At 39.2% G+C, this 25,536-nt stretch overlaps 1 protein-coding gene across 7 annotated transcripts in view; it reads left to right on the forward strand.

Moving 5' to 3' along the window:
• Positions 1–25,536, forward strand: part of AKAP13 (A-kinase anchoring protein 13) — a 405,703-nt gene that overhangs the window by 95,376 nt on the left and 284,791 nt on the right. For all 7 annotated transcript variants that reach the window (XM_037832976.1, XM_037832972.1, XM_037832973.1 and 4 more), the window contains exon 2: positions 22,619–22,662. In XM_037832976.1, the coding sequence (XP_037688904.1) occupies positions 22,630–22,662 (33 nt within the window). In that variant the 5' untranslated portion in view covers positions 22,619–22,629. The remainder of the gene's footprint in view (positions 1–22,618; positions 22,663–25,536) is intronic.

Consider the following 25,536-nt stretch of genomic DNA (forward strand, 5'->3'; position numbering starts at 1 on the left):
TTACATGGCAATTTTAAGACTAATTTTCTGCTTTGAGTTCTAGCTGCTGCATCATGTGATTTGCAAAAGTACTATTAGTTGAAAAGTGATTTAAAAATTTATGTTATCTAATGTGTTTCTCTTCTTTCATGAGTTTATTATCCTATGTTTTCTGTCCAATTTTATCTGCCTTCAAAGGGTTTGTTATCTGTAGGAGCAATAGACTAATATTGCCTTGTCAGCCTTTACTTTTTCATTGACTTTTTAAACAGTAGAGCTCTTTTTAGTCTCAAAAATCAGTACTTATCCTTTCCATTACTTATCAAATCCAATATGGATTTGATATCCATATTGTTTTCCTCCTTTTTGCCTTAGTGTTTCTGGATCCATTCAGCCACTCCCCCACACACACTTTTTTTCACTCAGAAAGGCAGTATAGAACTTACAGTACATATTAATTAAACTATATTCTCCAAACCTTTAAGGTTATCCATTGTCAACTCTAGTTAACTTTCCATAGTGTATTTCTTCTAATGAGGTGCCAGAAACTTAACTCAAGCTGTCAAATTTTTGAAAGTGAGAGGAATAGGTTGATTTTGTTGGCAAGATTTAAAACATGTTTTCCTTGTTTCTAGTTCTGTTTACCTAGATTCCTTGAAAGGCAGATTGTGCTGTCGGATTGTAGGTGCAACTAATGCTGAACCTGACTGGGGTTTTTGGTTCCTACTTGTTAAAGCCGGAGGCCTGAAGCTCTTAGCCCATGTCTGAATATCAACTAAGAAGGGAGTGTCTCCTTGGGAGATTCCATAACTGAGTTTTCTAGATTCCCCGACTCTGTGGTATTCCTTTTTCTCCTGGCCTACTGGGTGTGGAGGCATTGTGTGGGTGGTTGCATTCTTCCTTTGCTCCTTGCTCTGACCTGGGATAGAGATCAGGCTGTGTTGTAGAAGGTGGTGATATATGTATTTTTGGCCCCTCCATTTTACTTTGTAAGTGCTTTGTTTTTTAATTTTACGTTCAGCCTAAAACCAAATTTCAGGGTTGAACATTTCAAACAAATATTCACCTATTTGAAAAGCCAGTGTGCTTTTCATTATGTGCTATGAGGTGATAGGATCATATACTCCTTGTTTGTGCTTACAGTTTATGACTGACAGAAATGTTACTTACTTTCACTGTGATTTTGAATGTGAAAGACTTCACTCATTTATGTTTGGATATTGGTGCTGAAGTTTTATTTTTCCCTGATTAGATTTTTCTAGAACTTAGAGGGAAACATCCTCAGGAGTTTCTGTTGCTTATATAACAGCAACAAACTTTTTTGGAGAGCAGATTTCAGCTGGCGGACATTAGCTTGTGTTTGTGTGGAAGGGAGTCCATTCCCAGCTGATTCTCAAACTTGTAAACATTTCCATTTGGATGTGTGTAGGAACATGTTGGCCTGTTGAGTTGCCTTACTTGTTGGGTAATTATGTAGCTGACCTTTTCTGTAGTTCATTTTCTACTACTTTGGAAAAAGATTATGGCTCATTTGTAAATTAGTCTATGATGGTAGGTTTTGGGGAAATAAAACAGATGAGTTAGAGAAGCTTTAAACACACTTATGTCTCTGCCTCCCTCCTCTCCCTTCAGTCTTTTAATTTGTGAAATGCTACTTCCTTCACCAAGCATTTCCCATTTAAATGAATGATAGGATCGCCTCTTTCCTGACCTCGCTGAGTTTATTCCCCACTCACAAAAACCACCTTGGCTCATTGTTTATATACTTATGGTATTCATTGTTTATGTATGTGGAATTATGGTGCGTAAGATGGGAGGAACTTTCACGATCACCTAAGCCAACCCTTTCCTTTCACAGAATAAGAAATGGAGGTCATGAGGCCTGCTACAGATGAGGAGAGGCAGTCGTGTGGTAGTGTAGAGGTTACTAGCATGGATTCTGGAGTCAGATCTGGATTCAAATGCCAGCTCCCACTATGTACTAGCTGTTCGGACTTACACAGGTTGCTTAACTTTAACCATAAATTTTTTCATTTGTAAAGTGGGTTATGTGAGGATTAGCATGGTGTCTGGGACAGAGTAAGTAAACTCTTCATAAATGCTAGCAGAGTACATAAATGTACTTAGGTTTTCATAACTGATCAGGAACTATAGGATTAAGTGTTTATTTTTTGGATGAACAAATGAAACATCTATTGAGGAGTGAAACAGGGATCTATGAATCTCTTGTCATTAGATACATGCAGAGAGTGTGATTTTTGAGGAGTATGAAGTCTGAAAGCCAGTGAATGCATTTGTCTACCACTGAGTGTATTTTAATGTATGCTTGAGAGAGGAAGAGGGAGGGAACAATGTTTAAAAAAATGCCCCTGAGTTTCAGAAATAGATTTTGGAGGCCAGGAAGAAGTTTGTAACAAGAGGATGAGATCAGTTGGTATAATTGGAGCTAGTTGATAATCCTTTTACTCTGTTCTCTGAATCTTTACTATGTTCCTATTTCCATACAAACGTGAGCTAGAAAATGACCAGGTCCCTCCGTAGATATTTCATGTGTCAAGTAGGGGAGGGAGGAGCACAGGGTGAGGAGAATGTGGGATAGAGCCAGCAGTCAGTCTTTAGTCTTGATGTCCTGTTAGCTTCTTCCTGTGGTAGGTACCAGGACAGTTTTATTCTATTTTTATGCTTGGAGATTTAGAGTGTGGCTTGGTTGTACCAGCATTTGGGGATGGGAGCAAAGGGAAGGAAAGGGGAGTCAGGAATATTTTTTTAAACTATGAAAAATAATTGACCTATTAGCTTCTACCTCATAGTAGTAGTTGAAACTGTTTTGGCTTGAGGTTTTTATCACTGCTACTTTCTGCTGATGGAGAGCCAGTCACAAAGACTCCATCTGAGCCCATGTTTGATAGTTAAAAAACATCTTTCTTCATTTTATTCACGTCACCTAGAGTTTGAGTTGGTATCTCTGGGGTTTTAACTTTAAATTCCCCAACTAGTGGGATTCTCTTAATTCTCTTAAGGATTCTGTTCTTGCTGTAAGTAAGGGGTGAGGGTTTTATTTTCTAGTTGTTTCCCATCTCACATTACTGTTTTCTTGTTGATTGTCCCAGATCAGCTATGCCTGTTTGCCGGGTTGGCGTTATTGAAAGAATATCCAAGTTTGCAGAATATCCATTCTGGGTCACCACTGTACTAAGCGCTACACACATGGCATTTCATTTGACCTACAGCGGCTCTTTGTGGCAAGTGATTGTTAACTCCTATTTTATACTGAGGTGGAAGGCACATAGTTAGCAAGGGGATGGACTTTAGCTCCCTTGTCCCCCATGACCCTCTCGCTGTGGTCAAAGAAGATCATCCACTCTTCAATGGGAATGGGATAGTTACAGTGTTGATTTTGCACTTTGGCCATCTTGGGGATTTTTGAGCAACCTTAGTTCTTCTGTGTTTCTGATCAGTCTGAATTCTGACCTTCTTCTAACCATAACTAGTCCAGCACTGAACCAATTGTTTGCCATTTTAGTTTATTTGGAGAACCAGAAGGCCACTTTCTTAGTGCTTTCTGGAGAGTTTCTTCGTACTATTTATTGTTCTAGCCACTCAAATATTTGTTGAGTTGAATTATTTCCCTTTGTTGTCTTTCACATACCTTTTGTTTGCATGCTTTACATCTTCTGTTCCTCACCCCCATCCAAATCAAATTGCTTTCTTGATGGCCTGGTCTCTTTGAACACATAGCTACAGGCACCTGTTCCCCACTTCTACTCAGTGAACGGAACGTGCAAAGCAGCAGTTTTAATTTAGAACAATATGCCCAGATGTCTTTAGTCTTTTCTTTCCTCCTAAGTTAACTTACTTTTTCATTTTAAAGGCTTTCAGAAAAAGTAGTCAATTCAGGTGTTCATTATGACCAAATTGTTACTTGAATCATTCTCTTATAACATACTGCTTTTGTAAAATAGTTGTATGTATATTTCAGAATTTGAAGTGTAATAATAGGACTGATACCCTTATAAGAAGTGGAGAAGGGGACACAGGGAAAATACCATGTAATGACTCAGGCAGAGATTGCTGGCAAACCACCAGAAGCTAGGAAGAGGAAAGGATTTCAGACATCTAGTCTCCAGAACTGGAGGTAGTAAATTTCTGTTGTTTTTAGCTACCCAGTTGGTGGTACTTTGTTATGGCAGCCCTAGGAAACTAAGACTTTAGTATCCAAGCAGAATTAGTCTCAAGTCATGCAGATTGCCATTTTAAAAATGCACTAAGTACTTCTCTTCCCTTGCCTATTTTGTGGACTCTTGGAGTACAGATTCTGTTTCCCTTAGCACCATCCTACATATTACTTGTGCAAGATTACTGAGGGATGCTTTTCCCATGTAGTAAGAGATTGAGAAATAGGTCCATTATTTCAGAGGACTGATAAGTTTTTATCTTTAAATAACTAAATGCTCTGTTAAAAAAACACTTAATCATGTCATCACAGATCTATAGCTATGACACCTAAATTGTTGGAATTGGGGATGGTGATTTTCATGTGCTTTAGCAGTCTGATTCTAGTTTGTTTCTACCTTAAGTAAATTTACCAGCAGTTTTTCTTTAGACTCTCTGCTCATTGTACGTTATAAAGAACAAGAATGACTCTCCAAAGAATAAGGCAGGTCAGGGATGTTTTATGAATAGAAATTCCTCATTAAAAATAAAATTTCTCATTTAAAAAGTTAATAAAATGATATTTAAACAATCTTAATATGGGGCTGCTGAAAAAAAGTGGAGTTTTCTTTGTCTCTGTAGCATTTCATTTAATTATGAAGTATATAAATTTCTTTAATTTGTAGTCTTTACTGCTTCAGAACTTTTCTCCCTAATTTTGAAATGATTTAAAAAACAACCTTCACCTCTTTTGTGTTTTCTGATGTCATTGTTATCAAGATGCTAATTTAAAGATTAATTTGGGGAATCATAACATTGAAGGCACAGGACCATTTTAATAACTAAAAGCTAACATTGACATTTCTAGCATCTGTTTCTGAAACCTCTTCTGCCTGCCACTCATGGTAATAACCTGAAGTACCTTTGTCACAGAGGTGTCCAAGAAGGTTGAGTCGTGTGTCATAGACTCTGGGAGCCAACTTGCCTACATTTGGTCTTTCCAAGTGGTTTATAATTGGTTTAACCCCAATGAGCTGCTTGCTCTTTGGACGTAGAGGTTGGGGAGGTTGGAGGAAGTATAAAGGCCTGAATTTGGCAATCTCTTTACCGGATATCTATTTTAACCCCCACTGAAGTTAATTTACATAAAGCCCAGCTGTGCATGAATTTTTCTAAATTTAAAGTTCATTTTTATTACCTTAGGGATAAGAGTGTCAGCATTATTGAATTTATTGCTTGCTCTCTTGTGTCTGGACCTCCTGGCAACTTACAGTTCCGTTTCCTTTGGATAACAGGATACAGCTGGCGGCAGAATTCTCACCTGTGGAATGGTCATTCAGAGTTTTCTTCTCCATATAGATCTTTACAAAGCAGCAGAAACCATTTTAGCAGGAAACCACAAGCCTGTGTTAAACACCAAAAGAGAAATGAAATAACATGTACCTGTGTTCCTCTTCCGAGAGATACCAACCATCATTTGAGAACATAAGTATAGTGTCAGGCAGCTTTTTCCCCTCCCCTCTCCTTGTCAGAATGAGATGAGTTTGAATTCCTCCGCTCTGGTTCCATTTGCTTCTCTGGCAGATTAAGCAAATTATTTCAGGCTGAATGTCTTAAAGACATACTGTCCTTAATGAGCTACTAGATTAACCATCTGGGCATAGACTTGTTTTAAATATTTTGATTTTAATAGATTGATTTTTGTCCTAATAGCAATAGCTGTGGATCCCTTGCCATTGAACTATGGTGCAGGAAAGCTGCTGATTAGTTTGCATGTCTCTGACGTTCATATCAGTCAAATACTTTTTATTGGGTGCTCAGCACTGTGTTCAGTGCTGTGGCATGAGTTGTGAATAGCCCAGAGGAGTGCTTAGAGCAAACAGTTGGGAAGAGAAGGTAAGCACAAAAATAAATCCCAGAGAAGATATAAAACGGTATGGGATTTACTGTTGATTGTGCATATGAAATTATCAGCAATAAGCCTATTATTAAAAATCATCTTTGGGTGAATGGCATCAGTAGGAGCTAAGGCATGAGGACTGGACTGAGCATTGTGCATGAAGAAGGTGTGTGCAGGAAGTGGGTGGAAGGTGTGGGTTGGGTGGCAAGTATGCTCAATAAGGCTGCATAGATAATGGGGGATCCTGAACACTGTTTGGAGGCACCAGCAGGGGTGGGGAGAATGAGGAATCTGGATGGCTTCTGAGAGCTCACCAGAGGTAAATGGCATATTTAATAGAGCACCATATCTGTTTGGGTCTACATTATTAGCAGTACTCTTTATTAGAGTTAGGGATCAGCACAGTTGATTGGGATGGTTCAGGAAACATGGGAGTTGAACGGGATGTGAGGATAATACTGAAATGGCTAATCGTGTAACTCATAATAGGCAGAAAGATTGGGAACTTAAATTTGTTGGACATTTTCTTATTGCCTGCCACTTTGTTAAACATTTTACACACATCTTTTATTCTTAATTTATCCACATTTTACAGATTAGGAAAATAAAGCTTGGTAGCTAAGTAACTTGTCCACAATAATGCAGCTTGTAAGTGCCAGACTGATACCTCAAGTCCAAGTCTTTTTGTTTCCAACTCTGAATTATATTGCCATTCTAACTTTTCTTACATCCTACTAGTAGGAGTTGTTAAAGGATGTCTTAAACGCTAGAAGTTCTCAAAATCAAGATGACTCTACAAGCATCTCTTTTGGTAATATCTGTTAGGCATCAAAGTGGCTTGTGGAGAGTTGGTGTATAAAAAATATGATATTTAATTTTCTTCAGAGGCAGTGTAGAGCTGATTAGCCCTCCTGGCAACTGCCAGTCACCAACTGCCCTCGTGTGTCCATGGAGGCAGCTTCTAGTCTTACAGACAGGGCCCGGGCTGCAGGGCCAATTTAACAAAAGCACCTTGGAGTAGACCCTTAGAAGTTGGAAGATGTAGAAAAGCTAAATTGGATTAAGTGTGTCCCTAAAGCAGAGATTCCGTTTTATTTTTAAGCTTCTCTCACTGTTGTTTGAGTCATGGCTGGTTACTATCTTAGCACAATCACCTAGAACACCATAAAAGAAAAGGGTTGGTGTCCTGAAAGAATCCTTCTAAAAGATTGCTTACTACTGTGTAGGCAGAGAGGGAGCTACATAATGAAAATAGTGTTAGGAAGGTGGAGTCAGAAGTGCGAATGGAGCCTGGAGAGGGTTTCTCAGGGTGGGAAGCCCCTGGCACTAGGAGTATACAAGCAGAGGCAGGTAGGCTGGCAGCGATTTCCCACTTGGGGAAGAAAGATGATCTGTGCTGCTGCTGAGACCCCTTCTAATTATAAGGTCCTGTGACTGATGGGATTTGATTAGAGATTGGGATGAGGGCTCCAGGGCCTGTGCAAATTGATTTGGAAGCCTGTCTTTGCCCACTGCACATTAGGGAAACTGTGAAGATCTGGCCTGACCTTACTGGTTATGAGCCAAAACAGATGCTTGCTCTGTCTGCAAGGATTCTAGCTAGGTCTTCCTGTGCTAATTTTGTTGAATCATTGAACCTGCAGCTGTGAATGAACAGAAATTGGAGCTCTATACTTTCAGCTCAAAAAAAAGTAAAAAATAAAAAAAGGGGGGGCGTGGAATTTGTTGATGGCATTGTATGGCTGTAATTCCTTTAGTGTAAAGCAGTGTATCCCAGTGGCTTGTATATTTCTTCTACCTCCCATTGTTTCTAAAACCAGGCAGCTTTGAAGTTTCTGAATTTACATGAGCTCTTCTGACTCACCTCGCATTATCCCCTGCTTATCCTTTTCATTCAGCTGTACAGATCTCAGCATCTCACTTTGCTGTGTCCTGCTTTTGCACATGCTGTTCCTTCTGCTGTACTCTTCTACCCTTATATGTCCCTGGTGAAACTTGACTCAGGGGTTGCCTCTTCCATTAAGCCCTGTCTGGGCTTTACCTTCTGAGGGAGCTTATTGCTCCTTCCTGATCCTTGTGATCTTATTGTTATTGCCCTTATCACTCTGTAATGTAATTAACTGTTTACATGTAGGTATCCCTTGCTAAATTGCTAGGGGCGCATGTATTATTTATCTCTAAAGCTCTACAACTAGCTTAATACATGGATTATTCTGGGGACTCAGAAGTAAGAGATTGTCTAGTATTGTTGAGTGTTTATGTGCCAGGCGTATATTATAAACACATGTAAAGAAAAGGAGGCCCTATGCACTGAAAAGGTTATGGTATAGTCTCTCAAATGTATTTCAGAGTAAACTCTAACATGAATGTAAGAAAGTAGGAGTTATGATTTTTTGGTTACATGTTGATTACTTTGGATCTTTTTTTTTTTTTTTCATGTGTATATATGTGTGCCCTAAACTCAGGCTCATTTTGTCAGTTGGATAATCCAGAACCAATAACAGAATAAATTAAATGAGTGAATGTGGGTGTTAGTGTTTTTGTTTTTTTCTGTTTTTTGTGTTATTTTGCTTTGTACTTTTATATTACTGTCAGTGTTGCCCTGTGTTGGACTCTTCGTTCCCTTCATGTCCTTCCTACCTGCCACTTCCTCCTCCCTCCCCTCCGCAGTTGTGACCAGTGCTTTGCTTTGCTTTTTACTTGGTGGTTAGTGAGAACTGTCATATGATACTAGGACAGAGCAAAGCTAGCCATGCCTTCAGAGAATCAGAGACATGATGTGGGTCTCAACACCATGTTTCCCAAAGAGTGGGCCATGACTTCAGAGCAACAAAATCACCAGGGCTGGTCTCCTGATTCAGAATCCCTGGTGGTGATGGTGATGGTGTGGTGGTGAATTCAAGACCCTGCATTATTTAAAAAGGTCTCCAACTGATGCTCATGCACACTAAGGTTTGAGAAACACTGAAGCTAACTGCTCAATTATTAATCACTGCAGCCTTAAACAGCAGTCAGGCATTTGTAAGGCTCCTGTAAGATTTTTTCAGTCCTGTTCAAGAAATTTAGTTGATACATGTGTTTTTTTTTTTTCCCTTAAATTTTTATTTTGGAATAACTTCAAACTTACAGGATAGATGCAAAAATAATACGAAAACTATACATAAACTCCAAGATACTCCCCAAGATAGGCAGATCTACCATTTTAACATTTTCATTTTGTCACCTTTGCTGAATTATTCTATCTATCCATCTCTCTGTCTCACTCTCTCAATCTTATAAACATTTGAGAGTAAGCTGGATATGTTCTGCTCATTGAACACATAATACTTCTATATACGTTTCCTAGGAACAATGATATCTCCTTATGTAGCCAGCTTAAGTACAGTTATCAAGTTTGAGAAATTTAACACTGATACAAGTCTATATTCCTGTTTTTTCATATGTCCCCCAAATGTCCTTTTGGGCCTTTTCTCCTCCATTATTCAGTCCTGTCCAGAATCACATATTGCTTTTAATTATGTCTCTTTAGTTGCTCATCGTTTTTTTTTTTAATTATGGGAACATGTATACAACATAAACTTTCACATCTCAACCACTCCCAAGCCACACCATTCAGTGGTATTATTCACATTTATAGTATTGTGTTACCCCCACCTCCTTCTATTACTAAAAATTTCCATCTCCCATTAACTCTTCTTTCTCCCTGTTTCCCACTCACATTTCTGGCAACCTGTACTGTAACTTCTGTGTCTGTAACCTTGCATATTCTCTGATATTTTCTTTTTTGTTATCATGAGGTTAAATTTTACATCTTAAATCTTTAACACTCTTCTTTGCTTAAACACCAACTTAACTTCAGTGGTATAAACAGTGTTCCTATTCCCCTGTATCCTCTGACTTTATGTAGTTCTTGTCACAAATTACATGTTTCTGTATACATTGACTCTAAAACCACTGATACACTATTACATATTATGCGTTTGCCTTTTAGAGGAAGTAAAAATTGGAGTTACAAACCAAATATATGATCGTATTGACATTTATATTTACCTATGTTGTTACCCTTGCCAAAGATTCTTATTTCTTCATGTGGTTTCATTCTGTTGTCTATTGTCCATTCCTTTCAGCCTGCAGAACTTCTTTAGCATTTCTTGTAGGGCAAGTCTAGTGGTGATGAACTTCTTTCAGCTTTTGTTTATCTGGGAATATCTTAATCTCTCCTTCATTTGAAAGATAATTTTGCTGGATTAAGAATACTTGGTTGGCAGTTTTTTGCTTTTGGCACTTTAAATATGCCATCCCACTGCCTTTTTGCCTACATGGTTTGCGATTAGTAATTGCCACTTAATTGTGTTGAGGCTTCTGGGACGTGACATGTTGCTTTTCTCTTGCTGCTTTCAAAATTTTCTCTTTTTTCTTTGGCATTCAACATTTTGATTATAATGTGTTGCAGTGTGGATCTCTTTGGGTTTACCCTGTTTGGAGTCCATTAACTGTCTTGGGTGTATATATTCATGTCTTTTGTTAAATTTCGGAAGTTTTCAGCATTATTTTGTTGAATAGTCTCTTTGCTCCTTTCTTCCTTCTCCTCCTGGGATTTCCACAATGTATATATTGGCATGCTTGATAGTGTTCTACAAGTTCCTCAGGCTCTGTTCACTTGATTCATTCTTTCCTCTGGTCCTCAGACTGGATGATTTCACTTCAGTTACCCCTCATAATTTTTAATTTGTGTTACTGTTGTCTTCAGCTCTGTTTGACTCTTTTTAAATAATTTTTATCTCTCTATTGATCTTCTCTTCATCTATCATTTTCCTGATTTCCTTTATTTCTTTGTCCATGTTTTTCTTTAGCTCTTTGAGCATATTTAGGACCTTTTTTCTTTGATCTTTGTCTGGAATGTCCCAGGTCTGATTGTCATCACTGAAGGTTTCTAATGCTTTTATCTTCTCTTTTCCCTGGGCCATTGCTTCCTGTTCCTTTGTATGTCTGTAATCTTTTGTTGAACCCAGGATCTTTTGATATTTTAATGTGATTTCCCTGAAATTTAGACTTTGAGGCATCTGTTCCTTAAGCTTGTACCCAGCTAGTGTTATGACAGAGCTTTCCTTGAATGCCAGGAGATAACAAAAACAACAAAACAGAAAAAGTTTTTGCAGATTGACCTTTGGGAGTGCCCTCCTTCAGAGCTTATCCATGCACTGAGTTTAGAGACTAGCTCCAGACCAAAGCATAGGGACTGCTGCCATCCTTTCTTTGCATTCATCTTTTCTTGGACATACATGTATGGCTCTGAAATGCCCGTTTACATGGAATGTCCCTCTTCCCTTTGAAACGGTTTTTTCACGGTCCTGGGTAGTACACTCTGTATCCTACAGCTAGCAATCCCTTGCCCCACGCAGCCATTTGATTGCTTTTCCATAGTAGTCTGTTGGGTTCCATGAGTTGCCTTCCACATGCAGTGCGATTTCTGAGACTACATGTCCCAGAGGCCACCACCAGACATATTGGGCCAGACATTCTTGTGCTCCGACTGAACCAGTACCGGGGATCTTAACCAGGTGTGTGGAGCTAGTTCTTTACGGGGCCAGCTTCATCCATCAGCAGGGAGTGAGGGAGTGCCAGCCAGGTTGCCAAGTTATCCTACTGCTTTTCAGTAGCCTTTTTCTTGATTCACTACTCACCCTGTTGTTCTCCTCCTTTAACTGTTTTCTGGAGCTTTGAGAAAGGTGTTCCTGTGAGTTCTTGCTGGTTGTTCAAATCTTCTGTGGAGGTCAGATCCTTGAAGCATCTTATCCTGTTGTTGTGATCTTACTCTGTCGTTGTGGCTGTTACATGTGGTGTTTTACATTTTTTATAGAACTTGGCATTTGTAACAGGAAAAGCTTATTCATTCTTTGTACTATACTCTATTTCTTTTCTATTCTTTGGACTTCCCTACTCTTACCCCCAACCTCCCCAGACTGTGCGTACCAAATTTATAGCCACCAGCCCAGGCTCCTTAGGCATGAAGGAAAGGATCTTTGGATCCTGTTGTTTTTCCTTGTGGAAAAGCTGAACATTCACATTTTTATAAGAATCCAGAATATGTATTGTCATTGCCATGTTAACCCTCAGCCCAAATTTTGTGGATTTTGAAGGATTGATTTAGCTCAATCCTTTCATGGTCCTTGGCCATGGAAATTCATCTGAAGTATATTTGCATGGAAGTACCCTGCAGGTAAAAATCTTCAATTTACACTTGGCTGAGTCCCAGGGGGCAGGTATGAGGGCTGGTTTGCACATGTTTTTGGTTGATTTGGAAGTCTCCCTGTGTGAATGAGCAAAAACATGTCAATTGAAGTGATGGGTGTGTTAGACATGAACAGCTGGACTTTAAGAAATGGGCTGAGATCACCAAGCTAACAGGTTGAAGAGAGTTTGCAGTATGATTACCTGATACACTGTTTGGCCTATGTTTTTAAACTTGTATGTATGTGTGTGTGTGTGCATGTGCATGTTTGTATTTTTGGTCCAGGGACATTTCATTAACATGGAAGCACCTGTTAAAGACTTTTCTAGTATAATATGTGGGTGTGGCTAAAGAACTGTGAGTTTTATTTATGTTTACATACATACATGGCACAGGCGTTTTCAGTTTAACTGCCTGCCTTTTATTGGCTCCTGTGACTTTAGTAAATATTATAGATTTCTTCAGTTTTGCACATTTAGGAAAAATGTGTTTTTTTTTAAATGAAATTTTATTTTGAAATAAATTCAAACTTACAGGAACAGTTGCAAAAAACAGTACAAATCCCATACTTAGAACTCCAGCATACCCCGACCGCCCTCCCCCGATACCCCGATCCACCACCTTTAACATCCTGTCACACCACCATTTCTGTCTTTCCCTCCCTCTCCCCCTCCCTCCCTCTCTATCTATCATCCATCATCTATTGCTCTGTCCTCTGAACATATGAGAGCAAGCTGCACATATCTTTGAACAATGTAATTCACATATACCTTTCCCATGGACAAGAATATTCTTTTATGCAATCCCATTAAGCGCAGCTAAGAAGTTCAAGAAATTCAACATTGATACAAAGCTTACATTCTGTATTTCCTTTTTTTTCCCCTTATATCCAACGTGTGTCCCTTTGAGCTTCCTCTCCTCCATCCTCAGATCCCATCCAGGATCATCCTTGGCATTTAATTGTCATCTATTTAGACTGTCTTTTTTTTTTTTTTTTTTTTTTTTTCGATTGTGGAAACATACATACAGCCTAAATCTTCCCATTCCACCCCCTCCCTAGCATTCCATTAGTGGGTGTTCCAGTTTGCTAATGCTGCCAGAATGCAAAACACCAGAGATGGATTGGCTTTTATAAAAGGGGGTTTATTTGGTTACACAGTTACAGTCTTAAGGCCATAAAGTGTCTAAGGTAACACATCAGCAATCAGGTACCTTCACTGGAGGATGGCCAGTGGTGTCCAGAAAACCTGTTAGCTGGGAAGACACGTGGCTGGCATCTGCTCCAAAGTTTTGGTATCAAAATGGCTTTCTCCCAGGACGTTCCTCTCTAGGCTTCAGTTCCTCAAAAATGTCATTCTTAGTTGCACTTGGGGTATTTGTCCTCTCTTAGCTTCTCCAGAGCAGAAGTCTGCTTTCAACGGCCGTCTTCAACTGTCTCTCATCTGCAGCTCCTGTGCTTTCTTCAAAGTGTCCCTCTTGGCTGTAGCTCCTCTTGAAAACATCACCTTCTGTTATGTCAGCTCATTTATATGGCTCCACTGATCAACTTAGACCCACCCCGAATGGGCAGAGCAACACCTCCATGGAAATTATCCAATCAGAGTCTTCACCCACAGCTGGGTGGGGCGCATTCCAAAGAAACACTCAAAGAATTACAATCTAATCAACACTTGATAACATCTGCCCACACAAGATTATATCAAAGATAATGGCATTTGGGGGACACAGTATATTCAAACTGGCACAGTGGGATTAATCACATTTAGAATGTTGCAATGCTATCACCTTCCCACCATCCATTTCTAGAAGTTTCCCTTCACCCCAAACAGAAACCCTACATTCATTTCTTAACTCCCCTTTTGCCCCTTCCCCCACTTCTCAGAACCCCTACTCTACTTTTCATCTCTATGGTCATATTCTCTGATACTTTCTTTGTGTTTACCGTGAGGCTTAAATTTAACATCTTAAATCTATAACAATCTTGTTTTTCTTTGATACCAGCTTAACTTCAATATGACACGTAAACTATGTTCCTGTACTCCCTCAATCCCCCACCTTTATGTAGTTCTTGCAAAAATTACATATTTTACATTGAGTCCAAAACCACTGATTTATCATTACAGTTTATTTTAGATCCTGTAGAAAGTAAATAGTGGAGTTACAAATCAAAAATACAGTAGTATTGGTATTTATATTTCCCATGTGATCTTTACTGGTAATCTTTATTTCTTTATGTAGTTTCAGTCAGTTGTTTAGCGTCCCTTCCTTTCAGCCTGCTCGATTCCCTTTAGCATTTCTTATAGGACTGATCTACTGGTGGTGAAGTCCCTCAGCTTTTGATTATCCAGGAATGTTTTCATCTCCCCCTCATTTTTATCCTCCAGGTGTTTGTGATTTCTCCAAGTCTCTGATGGTTATTGACTTCTATTTGTATTCCATTGTGGTCAGACAATGTATTTTGAACAAATTCTTTTTTTTTCTTTTTCTTTTTAATTTATTGGAGCTTGTTTTTATGTCCCGGCATATGGTCCATTCTGGAGAAAGATCCGTGATCACTAGAGAAGAATGTGTGTCCCAGTGACCTGGGATGTAATGTTCTATATATGTCTGTTAAAATTCTCTATATCTCTCTCTCCTTTCTTTGTTTCTCTGTCGGTAGAGCTCTCTTTAGTATCTGAAGTAGGACAGGTCTTTTATTAGCAAAATCTCTCAGCATTTGTTTGTCTGTGAAAAATTTAAGCTCTCCCTCAAATGTGAAGGAGAGTTTTGCTGGATAAAGTATTCTTGGTTGGAAATTTTTGTCTCTCAGAATTTTAAATATGTCATGCCACTGCCTTCTTGCCTCCATGGTGGCCACTGAGTAGTCACAACTTAGTCTTATGTTGTTTCCTTTATATGTGGTGAATTGGTTTTCTCTTGCTGCTTTCAGAACTTGCTCCTTTTCTTCAGTATTTGAGAGTCTGATCAGAATATGTCTCGGAATGGGTTTATTTGGATTTATTCTGTTTGGAGTTCACTGGGCATTTATGTTTTGTGTATTATATTGTGTAGAAGGTTTGGGATGTTTTCCCCAACAATTTCGTTAAATACTTTCTAGACCTTTACCCTTCTCTTCCTCTTCTGGGACACCAATGAGTCTTAAATTTGGACATTTTAGTTTATCTGTCATATCCCTGAGTTCCGTTTTGATTTTTTCGATTTTTTCCCCATTCTTTCTTTTGTTCTTTCATTTCCTGTTCTGTGGTCCTTGAGGAGGCTGAGTTGTTGTTCATCTTCCTCTAATCCTGTATTATAAGTATCCAGAGTCTTTTTAATTTGGCCAAAAGTTTCTTTTATTTCCATAAGATCTATGTTTTTATTTGCTCTTGCAATTTCTTCTTTATGCTCTTCTAGGGTCTTCTTTATGCCCTTTATATCCTGTGCCATGCTCTTCTTCTTGTCCTTTATATCCTGTGCCGTGCTCTTGTTGCCTCTCTCTAGTTCTTTGATTAATTGTGCCAAATACTGTGTGTCTTCTGATCTTTTGATTTGGGTGTTTGGATTTGGGTTCTCCATATCGTCTGGTTTTATCATATGCTTTAAGATTGTCTGTTGTTTTTGGCCTCTTGGCATTTGCTTTACTTGATCTCTATAATTTGTCAGAACTGCAGCTTGGTGGCGTACACTTTCTCTAACTAACCAGCAGATGGCATCCATGAGTCACCTATTCCCCTCAAGTCATTCCTCCCCAACTTTGTCTTTGTGGTGTGTGGGGATCTGATTCTTGTGGGGTCAAATTGGTGCACCAAGTTTGGCTGTGTTGTTGGTGCTGTCTGCCCTGAATGTGGGGCGTGTGTCTGGGTGGTTAGGGAGGCAGGGCAGCTTGAATAATCAAACCTCCCAGGTGTTCCTGGAGATTTAAGGCTGTTGCAGGAGCCTAAGCCTTCATTTCATTCTTTCCACGGATTGTCTCTGCCGCTAACCCACAAGTCCTTGGTATTTGTGCAGGGTCCCTGGGATTTCTGAGCGGTTCCCCCTTCCCAGCTATGCTCTTCCAGGACCTCTGCTGAGGGAGGGCTGTGCCACATCACAAGTGTGCACTGGCCTCCAAGGAAGTCCTGGGTCGTCGGGCCATGCAGGGGCGCTCCCAGCCCGCTTCAAAGATGGTTGAATGGGAAGCGTTAACTTCCCCCTTTTCGCACAGCTCCGCCCTCCCAGCTCCGGGACAATCAGCCGTGGGTGCATTAAAGGCCACTGTCCATGGCTGGTATTATAGTGTGTTTGCAGTGCTGGGGGAAAGACTCCCTGTCACACTGGGTTTCTTGGCACGGCTCTGGGCTGTGGGTCCGGCCTCGGGCAGGAGCGTCCCCCGCCCGCTGGGGAGATGGCTGCAAGGAATGCGTTTTTTTCTCCTTTTGGCTCTCTTCTGCTCTCCTGCTCTTGAGACAATCAGCTGTGGGTGTGGGAAGGGGTATCCTCCACGCCAGACACTGAGGCGTTAGCCTAGCCCGCTCCCGCCCTGCTTCACTGCGCGGCTCTCCCCATCTTATCTGCAGCTGCTCCTGGGCTTTTTTTTTTTTAAAGAACTAGTCCGTCTCCAAATGCCAGCCCACTGTTTCCCCACACCGCAGCGCATCCGCTGGACTTTCAGCTGGCTCACTCACTCATTTCAGAATGCAGGCTCCTGGTTTCGCCAAATGCGCGTTCCCTGTGGATTTAGCAGAACCTGTCTGACTGGTGCTACACTGGAACTGGTGTTCTGGGTCACTTTCTGTTTTTTTATCTAGTGTTTTTCACGGAGGTGTTTTTTTTGCCCTGTCTCACCTAGCTGCCATCTTAGGTTCTCCAGAAAAATGTGTTTTTATTTATTCATTTGCAGTTCAGTTGTGATGCATTGATTGGCAGAGAACGTAAAACAAATGGGCTGTGTACAGGTTTTATAATGTTTTCTTCCTGACTACAAAAGTAGTATCAGTTTTTTGCTTGAATAGTTATGATTAAGAAACATAACTTAAGGAAGTGAAAGTTCCCTATATTATCTAGAGATAAATACAGTCTACATTTTGGTATTTGCTCTTCCGTAGTCGTTCCTGTGGTGATTGTGTTTTATTTTAGAATTAAAATTTATTTACCGATGTGTTTTAAGAAATTATCAGAAAGGCATCTCTGGGTACCTGAAATTTTTCTTTAACCATGTGTGGTTTTCATAGTATCTTTATATAGTAGTTCCATTAAGTCCAGAAAATCTGTGAGGAGAAAGAAGCAGTGGTTGTGCTTCAAGGTTACCAGCTTGTGGTGACTTCCAGTTAGGTACCCCCGAAAAACATATTCTTCATCTTAATCCAGTCTTGTGGGGTGAAAACACTGTAAATAGAACCTTTTGATGTAGTTCCTTCAGTAAAGGTGTGGCCCAGCCCAGTCAGGATGTGTCTTAATCCTATTGCTGGAGGCCTTATAAAGAAGGCCACAGAGAGGGAAGCCATGGGGAACAGCAAGAAGCTGTAAATCAAGGGAATCTGGACAAGAAAGGAGAACATTGCTGCCATGTGGATGAAAAACCAAGAAATCCCAAAGTTTGTTGGCTATTGTTGTGTGACAGAAATGCCAAGAAATCCCAAAGTTTGTGGGCTTGCCGGAAGATAACTGACCTCTGGGAGGAAGCAAGTCTTCTAGCCTCTGAAACCATGAGCCAATAAATTCCTGTTGTTAATTCAACCCATTGTATGGTGTTTGTTTTAGCAGCCAGGAAACTAATACAGTGCTTTACCCAGATTTTTTCTTTTAATTCCTCCACCAACCCTGTAGTATAGGCAGCAATTATTATGCTCCTTTTACAGATAAAGAGGCTGAGCTTCAGGCAAGTTAAGGGACTTGCTCAGGTCATAAGTTAGTCAGTAGAAGTCTTGGGATGCCCAACCATTTAATTTGATTTCTTGTAGAGAGTATTGTGCAACACCCTATGTATTGAGAAGTTTTTGTTTTGTTTTGTTTTGTTTTGTCTTTTTAGCTGAAAATATCTTTGAGACATAAAGCTGTGGAATGGAGATGCACTGCTTTTTGTATTTTGTTAGTTTTTGATGCCCTAGCCTAGATCAGGTCCTAGTGGCCCACTATGGCCTGCTGGCTAAGTCCAGCCCACTGCCTGTTGTTTTAAATAACATTTTTGAGACTCATTAGTTTATGTATTTTAATAGAGACCTTATGTCTGAAAAGATCATAATAGTTACCATCTGGGCCTTTATAGGAAAAGTTTGTTAACTCCTGCTGTAGGCACCACTTTTTATTTAGGCTTATAACCTTTTTTGTAGCTGCTAAGGTTTCATTCATTCGTTCAGGGCACATTGCTTGGTGGAGGTGGTTTCTGTCCACTACTTCCCCCAAACCGATCAAACAGCCAGATCAGTTCAAGCTTGATTTCTGTATTGTCCTTATGCTTGAGTTTCTGCAGTCCTTGGCAAATGGTACATTTCACTAATCCTCCAAATTTTGCTACTGTTAACCTTTTATAAGCACTGCACACCCAATGCAACATTCTGGTGATGGTGTCCATACTGTACCCTAGATAAAATAGCTGATGATTGTTTTAAGGTTCAGGAAGAGGTTGTAGCCAGAGTGTTTACTTCTCTAATTAACACTTTAAGAGACTTCTTCCATGTGGGAGTTGGGGGAGACCATTGATTTATAGAATTGAGATAATTTATTAAAATGGGTAAACCTTTGACGCAATGTGCATATGTCATTTTTATACAATAGTAAACCCTTAAATTTATATCGTTTCAACATTACAAAATAAACATTATAAAATAAAATGGAAAATAAGACAAAGTGGAAAAACAAGTACAAATAGTTACTTTGCTCACTATTTCACAACCCTCAAATTTCTGACTCCTCAGAACCATGGCACCTTGGATGAGTATGCTTATGGACGTAGTGCAGTTTTTTTTTAGTTTTCTTTTTGGGAAGTTTTTATCAAAAATCTCTTTAACAAAGCAAAGACTCAGAAATTTATTTTGGAGTATGGACTTACTTCTTAAGTGCCCTTAAAAAAGAGATTGCCTTCCTGTAATATGGTCCTTCCTTTAGAACACAGTTCTCAAGTAAAGCTAGTTGCTGAAATGCCTAAAATAAATATGTAGCAAGTTTCTGGTGGTTTACCATCGGAACTCCTGAGCTCTCTGTTTTGGGGCCAGTTTGAGGATTAAATGTCTGGAATACCTTTCCTAGATATTATTTGCTTTCTTAATCTCTTATTTTTAATGTAAATGTCGCCTTTTCAGAGTCCTTCCTTCAATAGGCTATTTAAAATTGCTCCCCACCCCATTTTCTATCCCTCTTCTGTTTTTTTTTTTTTTCTCCATAGCACTCACTTATAACTATCTGAAAACCGTTTATTTGTTTTAATTACCACATTCCCCCACTAGAATAAGCTCAAAGAAAGCAGAGACTTGCATTTGGTTTATTCCTTCTGTGCCCTAATTGGCTTAAGGAGTGCAGTACCTGGAACATTGTAGGTGTGCAGTGATAGTTGAAATAACAGAGTGAGGGAGAATCTGTTATTTTTAGGATGAGGGCTAGAGGTAGGGTGAATCTGTTGCTAGATTTGAGGTCTTTAGTTGGAGATCCTCTTATGATAGGGTGGAAAAAGCGCATGTTTTAGAGTCAGACTGGGTTTGAATTTGGGCTATCCCACTTACTTTTTGACCTTGGTGTTAAATAATTTAATAGACTGAATAATTTGAAAGACTCATTTCTTTTCCTCACTAGTGAAATGGGGAAAATAGTACCATAGTTATGGGGATTAAATAAGTTGTCAAATATAAAGCTCTATGTTCGTTAGTTGTCTCTTTCCCCTTGTGTATCATCATTGATGAAGCCTACACGCAATCCATATTTACCAATCCATTTCTGGATCTTTCTGGGTTTGTTGCCTTGATTACTTATGACAGATCAATTCTTTCAACAACCTGTGTTGCTAGCATATCAGTGTTCTGTCCCTTTGACCAGTGTGGGAGGAAAGATGTATTGTCATCCTTCTTTAATCCTCAAATCAAAACAATTTGTATGGGTTCTGGCTTTGAAGTATGTTTAGACGAATTCGTACCTCCAAACAATTCAGATGGCATCAGCCTTTCCTTGGAGATTTACCAAATCTCTCACTCAAATGCAGTGGGAGCCGTTCAGATAAGTTGATTTTTGCAGTTGTTACACACAGTCATCTTAAGTTTCTTGGCAAATCATGAAGCCTTGGAGGGCTCGTGAGTCACTAGTTTGTCGCCCAGACTTCTCCAATCATTATGTATTACCAAGTTGTTAATTCCTGTATCAGTTTTCACCGATAGTTCCTCTGCTTGTGAGGATGGGAACACTGCAAAAGTTAGTATGTGGGCAGATTGGTTCATAGATTGGTAGGTTCTCTCAATCCTGTGTCCTGGGCAAATCTAAACAGGACCTGGAAAGCTGACTAGAATGCCGTTGGGCGTAGTGAGTTTAATTTTAAATGAATATTGAATGCATTGAGCAAGTACTCACATCCTTCATTTTTTTTTCATCCATGCTTGCTATTTGAGTCTGATGGGCTTGAGATCTGCTTTGTTTTTCTGCTAAGAGAGTTGCTACTTGCTTGAATGGTTTTTAGTTTGTATTTCTGAAGGTGATTTTAGCACCTATGGGTACAAAATTATTAAATGAAGGAAGGAATGCCCTGTGCCAGGAGGTCTGTTATAATGTGGAGGGTGGACCAGAGAATGAATGGGGTCATAGCATGGAAGTGGTTCCTTCAATGTGGAGGAGCCGCCTGGCTGCCTGCCTGTCTTTGTCTGGCAGAACACAGTGACGCCAATGGCCTGCAACTGGTGAGGGATGATTAGGTTTAGGGACTTGATTATAGATTTATTTTTCCCTAAGCATATGCTGATTGCTTTTTAGGTGAGAACTGATCTCAGACACACACAGCCTGACCAAACTAGCAGATCTGTGTGGAGGATTTTAATGTTACGTTACTGTAGTTATGCATGCTCACTAAGGCATTGCTCTTCTATTCTAAACATTTGGTCATTGATAACCTTGAATATATACTGTTGAGATTTCAGTTTATTGTTAGTGAGGTTTTTGTGGTCTGGCAGAACACAAACTATGGAATTTTTATCTATTTTTTGCACATATGAATGGCATTTCTGTGCTTTAGTTTATACTGCTGATTAGTATGTGCTTTAATTAAATCCAGTTGCCTATTATGAGTAAGAAACTTCCTTGGATCAACTTACAATGAAGTCACTTGGGTCTACTTCTCGGAGTCTTACAGGGATGTGTTCAGCATATACACATGTTCAAGATGCTTGACAAAGGACCTGCCATTCTGGAGTCTATGATGCTTGAATTTTTTAGCCTAGGTGAAGTCCTGGGTCCTGGTCACATCACCAAGTTAAACTCCTAAGAATGTGCTATGAATCAGTGTTTCAATGTCTGCATATTTACTGCTTTAAATATGTCAGAGGAGTGTTCTGTGTAAAATGCTGTCCTTGGGGATAAGATGCAATTGAATCCACATTTCACGGAAGCTCAGACCTAGTTGAAGTAGGATCTCAAAGCCTGCTTAACATTTTTCATTTATTGCATTCGGTGGCTATTTGAGGACTTTTTATGTGACAGAATCTATTACATACTGAGAAAATGATAGTGAACAAGACAAATGAAGCTCCTGTGCTCACTCAGTATAGTTCAGGGACCAAAATTAAATAATCATTTGATTCCAATTTTTTGTGGTGCTGGGAAGACTAAAAACAGTGTGTAATGAGAATCATATTATACAGTCCTGAAAGTCTTACACGATTTTTGTGGGAATTCATTTAGTGAAAGCAGCTAGTGGGGGAATTCAGCTGTTAGTTTTGGGGATGATGGCAACCTTTTGTGTTGGTGGCAAGCTGTAGCTTTCCTTCTCTAGAGAGGCAGAGAGGAAGGGAGCTCTAATGCTCACATGCCCCCTTTCCCCTATGTTCCCTACTGAGACTGGGAGGAGGGGGGTCTTGGAGGATTAGGGAAATATTTAAGAGAACATACACTTTAGTAACTGCTTTGAATATCTTCTTGATCGTTGAAATGTCTTCAGTGACAGTGATGCCTTTTGTTTTTATTTTTCAATTGGAAAATTCTTTCTGCCCACTTGAAAAGATTGAATCTGGGATACAAGGAAAACTGCAATCTTTGCTCTTCCTGCCCTCCCAAACCTCAGAGGAAAACTGGGTGTACAGTAATCTCAGATTTATGATCGTGGTCATGTAGGCATCCTTAACATCTAGGACTTCATGTTCATGGTTTTTATATTTTTGGTGACAAACTTTAATTTTTTTTCTCATTTACTTTTTCCATTTCTGTTTCAGTGTCCTGGGTCATGAAACTTAATCCACAACAAGCTCCATTATATGTAAGTAAATCATGAGGTTTTTTTGTTTTGTTTTTTTTTTTTTTTTTACTTTGTCATATATGCTGTTTACTGTAATCAACTCATGAACACTGTAATGTGATAGGGATTATTACAGGAATTTTCAGCCATCTACATATGGATTTATTGGCATAGTACATTTCAGAAGTTTGATTTAGTGAATACTGTATAAATGACTAATAAATGCTTGGAACACATTGAGGTGAGCACAAATAAACCTGGAAGACTCAGAAGGCAATCTAGATAGGGAGATAAGATGCACATATGAAACGTTTTAATTGTCCACTAAAATGTAACCGTGGCTTCTTTTTATTACCTGCACTACATTTCTGTGAAAGTAATTTGGGGAGCTTCCCACTGCCATTGTGAGTTATCTTGTGTTGCCTCTAGGTGGCACTCTGTCATTGGCAACATGCAGTATTTACTCTAGGACTGGATGAAAGCTGATATTTCCGGTCCCTAAAGTGAGAGAAGTGTAAGATGAAAAGGATGAATGCTACTATAAACATTCATGTACACGCTTTTGTGCACACACAGATGTTTGTTTCTCCTGGGTATATAGCTAAGAGAAGAATTGCTGGGTCATATGGTAACGTCTATTTAATATTTTAAGGAGGCAGCCACACGGTTTTCCAAAGTGATAACACTATGTTACATTTTCACCAGCAGTGTTAACTAGTTTAATTTCTCTTCTCCAGCACTTGTTATTATTTGACCTTTTGATTATGGCTATCCTAGTGAGTTTGAAGTGATAATCTCATTGTGGTTTTGATTTGAATTTCCTGATGCCTAGTGATGAGTTTATTAGCCGTTTATGTATCTTTGGAGAAACATCTTTTGAGATTCTCTGCTCATTTTTAAAAATTGGGTTATTTGGTTATTTGTCTTACTGAGTTGACGGAGTTCTTTGTATATTCTGGATACAAGTCCCTTCTTAGATATGTGATTTGCAAATTCCCCTCCTCCCCATTCTTAGGATTGTCTTTTCACTTTCTTGATGGCATCCTTTGAGGCACAAATGTTTTAATTTTGATGAAATCCAATTTATCTATTTTTTCTTTTGTCACTTGTACTTTTGGTGTCATATCTGAGAAGGCTTTGTCTAACCTAAGGGCATGAAGATTTGATTCTATATTTTCTTCTAAGCATTTTATGGTTTTAGTTATTATATTTAGGTTTAGGACTCATTTAGCATTAATTTTCACGTATGGTATAAGGAAGGGGTCCAAGTTGATTCTTTTTTATTTGTTTAAAAGACTATCTTTTCTCCCCTTGAATTGTCCTGGCACCCTTGTTGAAAATCAGTTCATCATAAATATAAGGATTTATTTCTGGATCCCAGTTCTATTCCATTCATTTAGGACATCTTTAATTTCTTTAAATGGTATTTTGTGGTTTTCATTGTGCAAGCCTTGCGCTTTTTTGTTAAATTTATTCCTGTATATTTTAATCTTTTTGATGCTATTGTAAATGAAATAGTTTTCTTAATTTCATTTCTGGAAGGCTCATTGCTAGTGTATAGAAATACAATTCATTTTTTTATGTTGCTCTTGTATCCTGCAACATTGCTGGGTTGTTTATTTTTGAAAGATTTCTTAGGATTTTCTATGTACAAAATTGTGTCATCTGCAAATAGAGTTAGTTTTCTTCCTTTCCCGTCTGGATGCCTCTTCCCTAATCGCCCTAGCTAGACCCTCCAGTACAGTGTTGAATAGAAGTGGTAAGAGGGGGCATCCTTGACTTGCTCCTGATCTTAAAGGGAAAGTGTTTAGTCTTTCACCACCATTAAATATGATGTGTTTTTTTTGTTTGTTTGTTTGTTTGTTTTTTTTTTTTTGATGCTCCTTATCAGGGTTAGGAATTACCCTTTGATTCCTAGTTTGAGTGTTTATGTTGTGAAGCGGTATGAGATTTTGTCAAATGCTTTTCCTGCACCTATTGAGATGGTCATGTGGGTTTTGTTTTTTATCAGTATTTTATATTAAGTTCATTGATTTTTGGATGTTAAACCAAGCTTGCATTCCTGGGATGAATCCCACTTGGTCATACTGTACACTTCTTTTTCTATGATGTTGAATTAGGTTTGCTAGTATTTTGTTAAGGATTTTGACTAATATTCTTAAGAAATATTAGTCTGTAGTGTTTTTTTCCCCTTCCTGTGTTCTTGTCTGTTTTTGGCTGATATAACTGAGTAGTTATGATAGGCAGAATGATGGTCACCCTGCCAATATGACTTCCTAGTCTCCAGAACCTGTGAATATGTTACCTTACATGGCTGAAGGAGCTTTGCAGATATGATTAAGCCAAGGATCTGGAGACAGGGAGATTATGTGGAATTATCTGGGTGGGGCCAGTGTAGTCACGATGGGGAGTCAGGAGAGCCAGGGATCAGAGTCAGAAAGATTTGAAGATTCCTCATTGCTGGCTTTGAAGGTGGAGAAAGGGGCCAGGAGCCAAGGAATGAAGCTGCTAGAAGCTGGAAAAGGCAAGGAAACAGATTCTCCCCTAGAGCCTCCAGAAGGAATGCAACCCTGCCAATGCTTTTGTTTTAGCCCAGGGAAACCATTTGAACTTGAACCTTTAGAATTGTAAGATAATCAATTTGTGCTACTTTAAGCCACTGAGTTTGTGGTAGTTTGTTACAGCAGCAATAGGAAACTAATACAGTAGTGGTTTAGAAAAATTAATTGGTAGTAGTGTGAAGGATGCTTTGGAAGGAGAGTCAGAGAGGTTAGTTAGAAGCTTTCTGATCCTGCTGTCATGGAATCTGAGAACTTCAGAGCTAATAAAGACCTTGGATATTATCTGCTTCAACCTCCACTTTAAATAGAAGGAATTGAGGTCTGAAGATTTGGT

This window comes from Choloepus didactylus, chromosome 4 (genome assembly GCF_015220235.1).
Source record: "Choloepus didactylus isolate mChoDid1 chromosome 4, mChoDid1.pri, whole genome shotgun sequence".
NCBI lineage: Eukaryota > Metazoa > Chordata > Mammalia > Pilosa > Megalonychidae > Choloepus > Choloepus didactylus.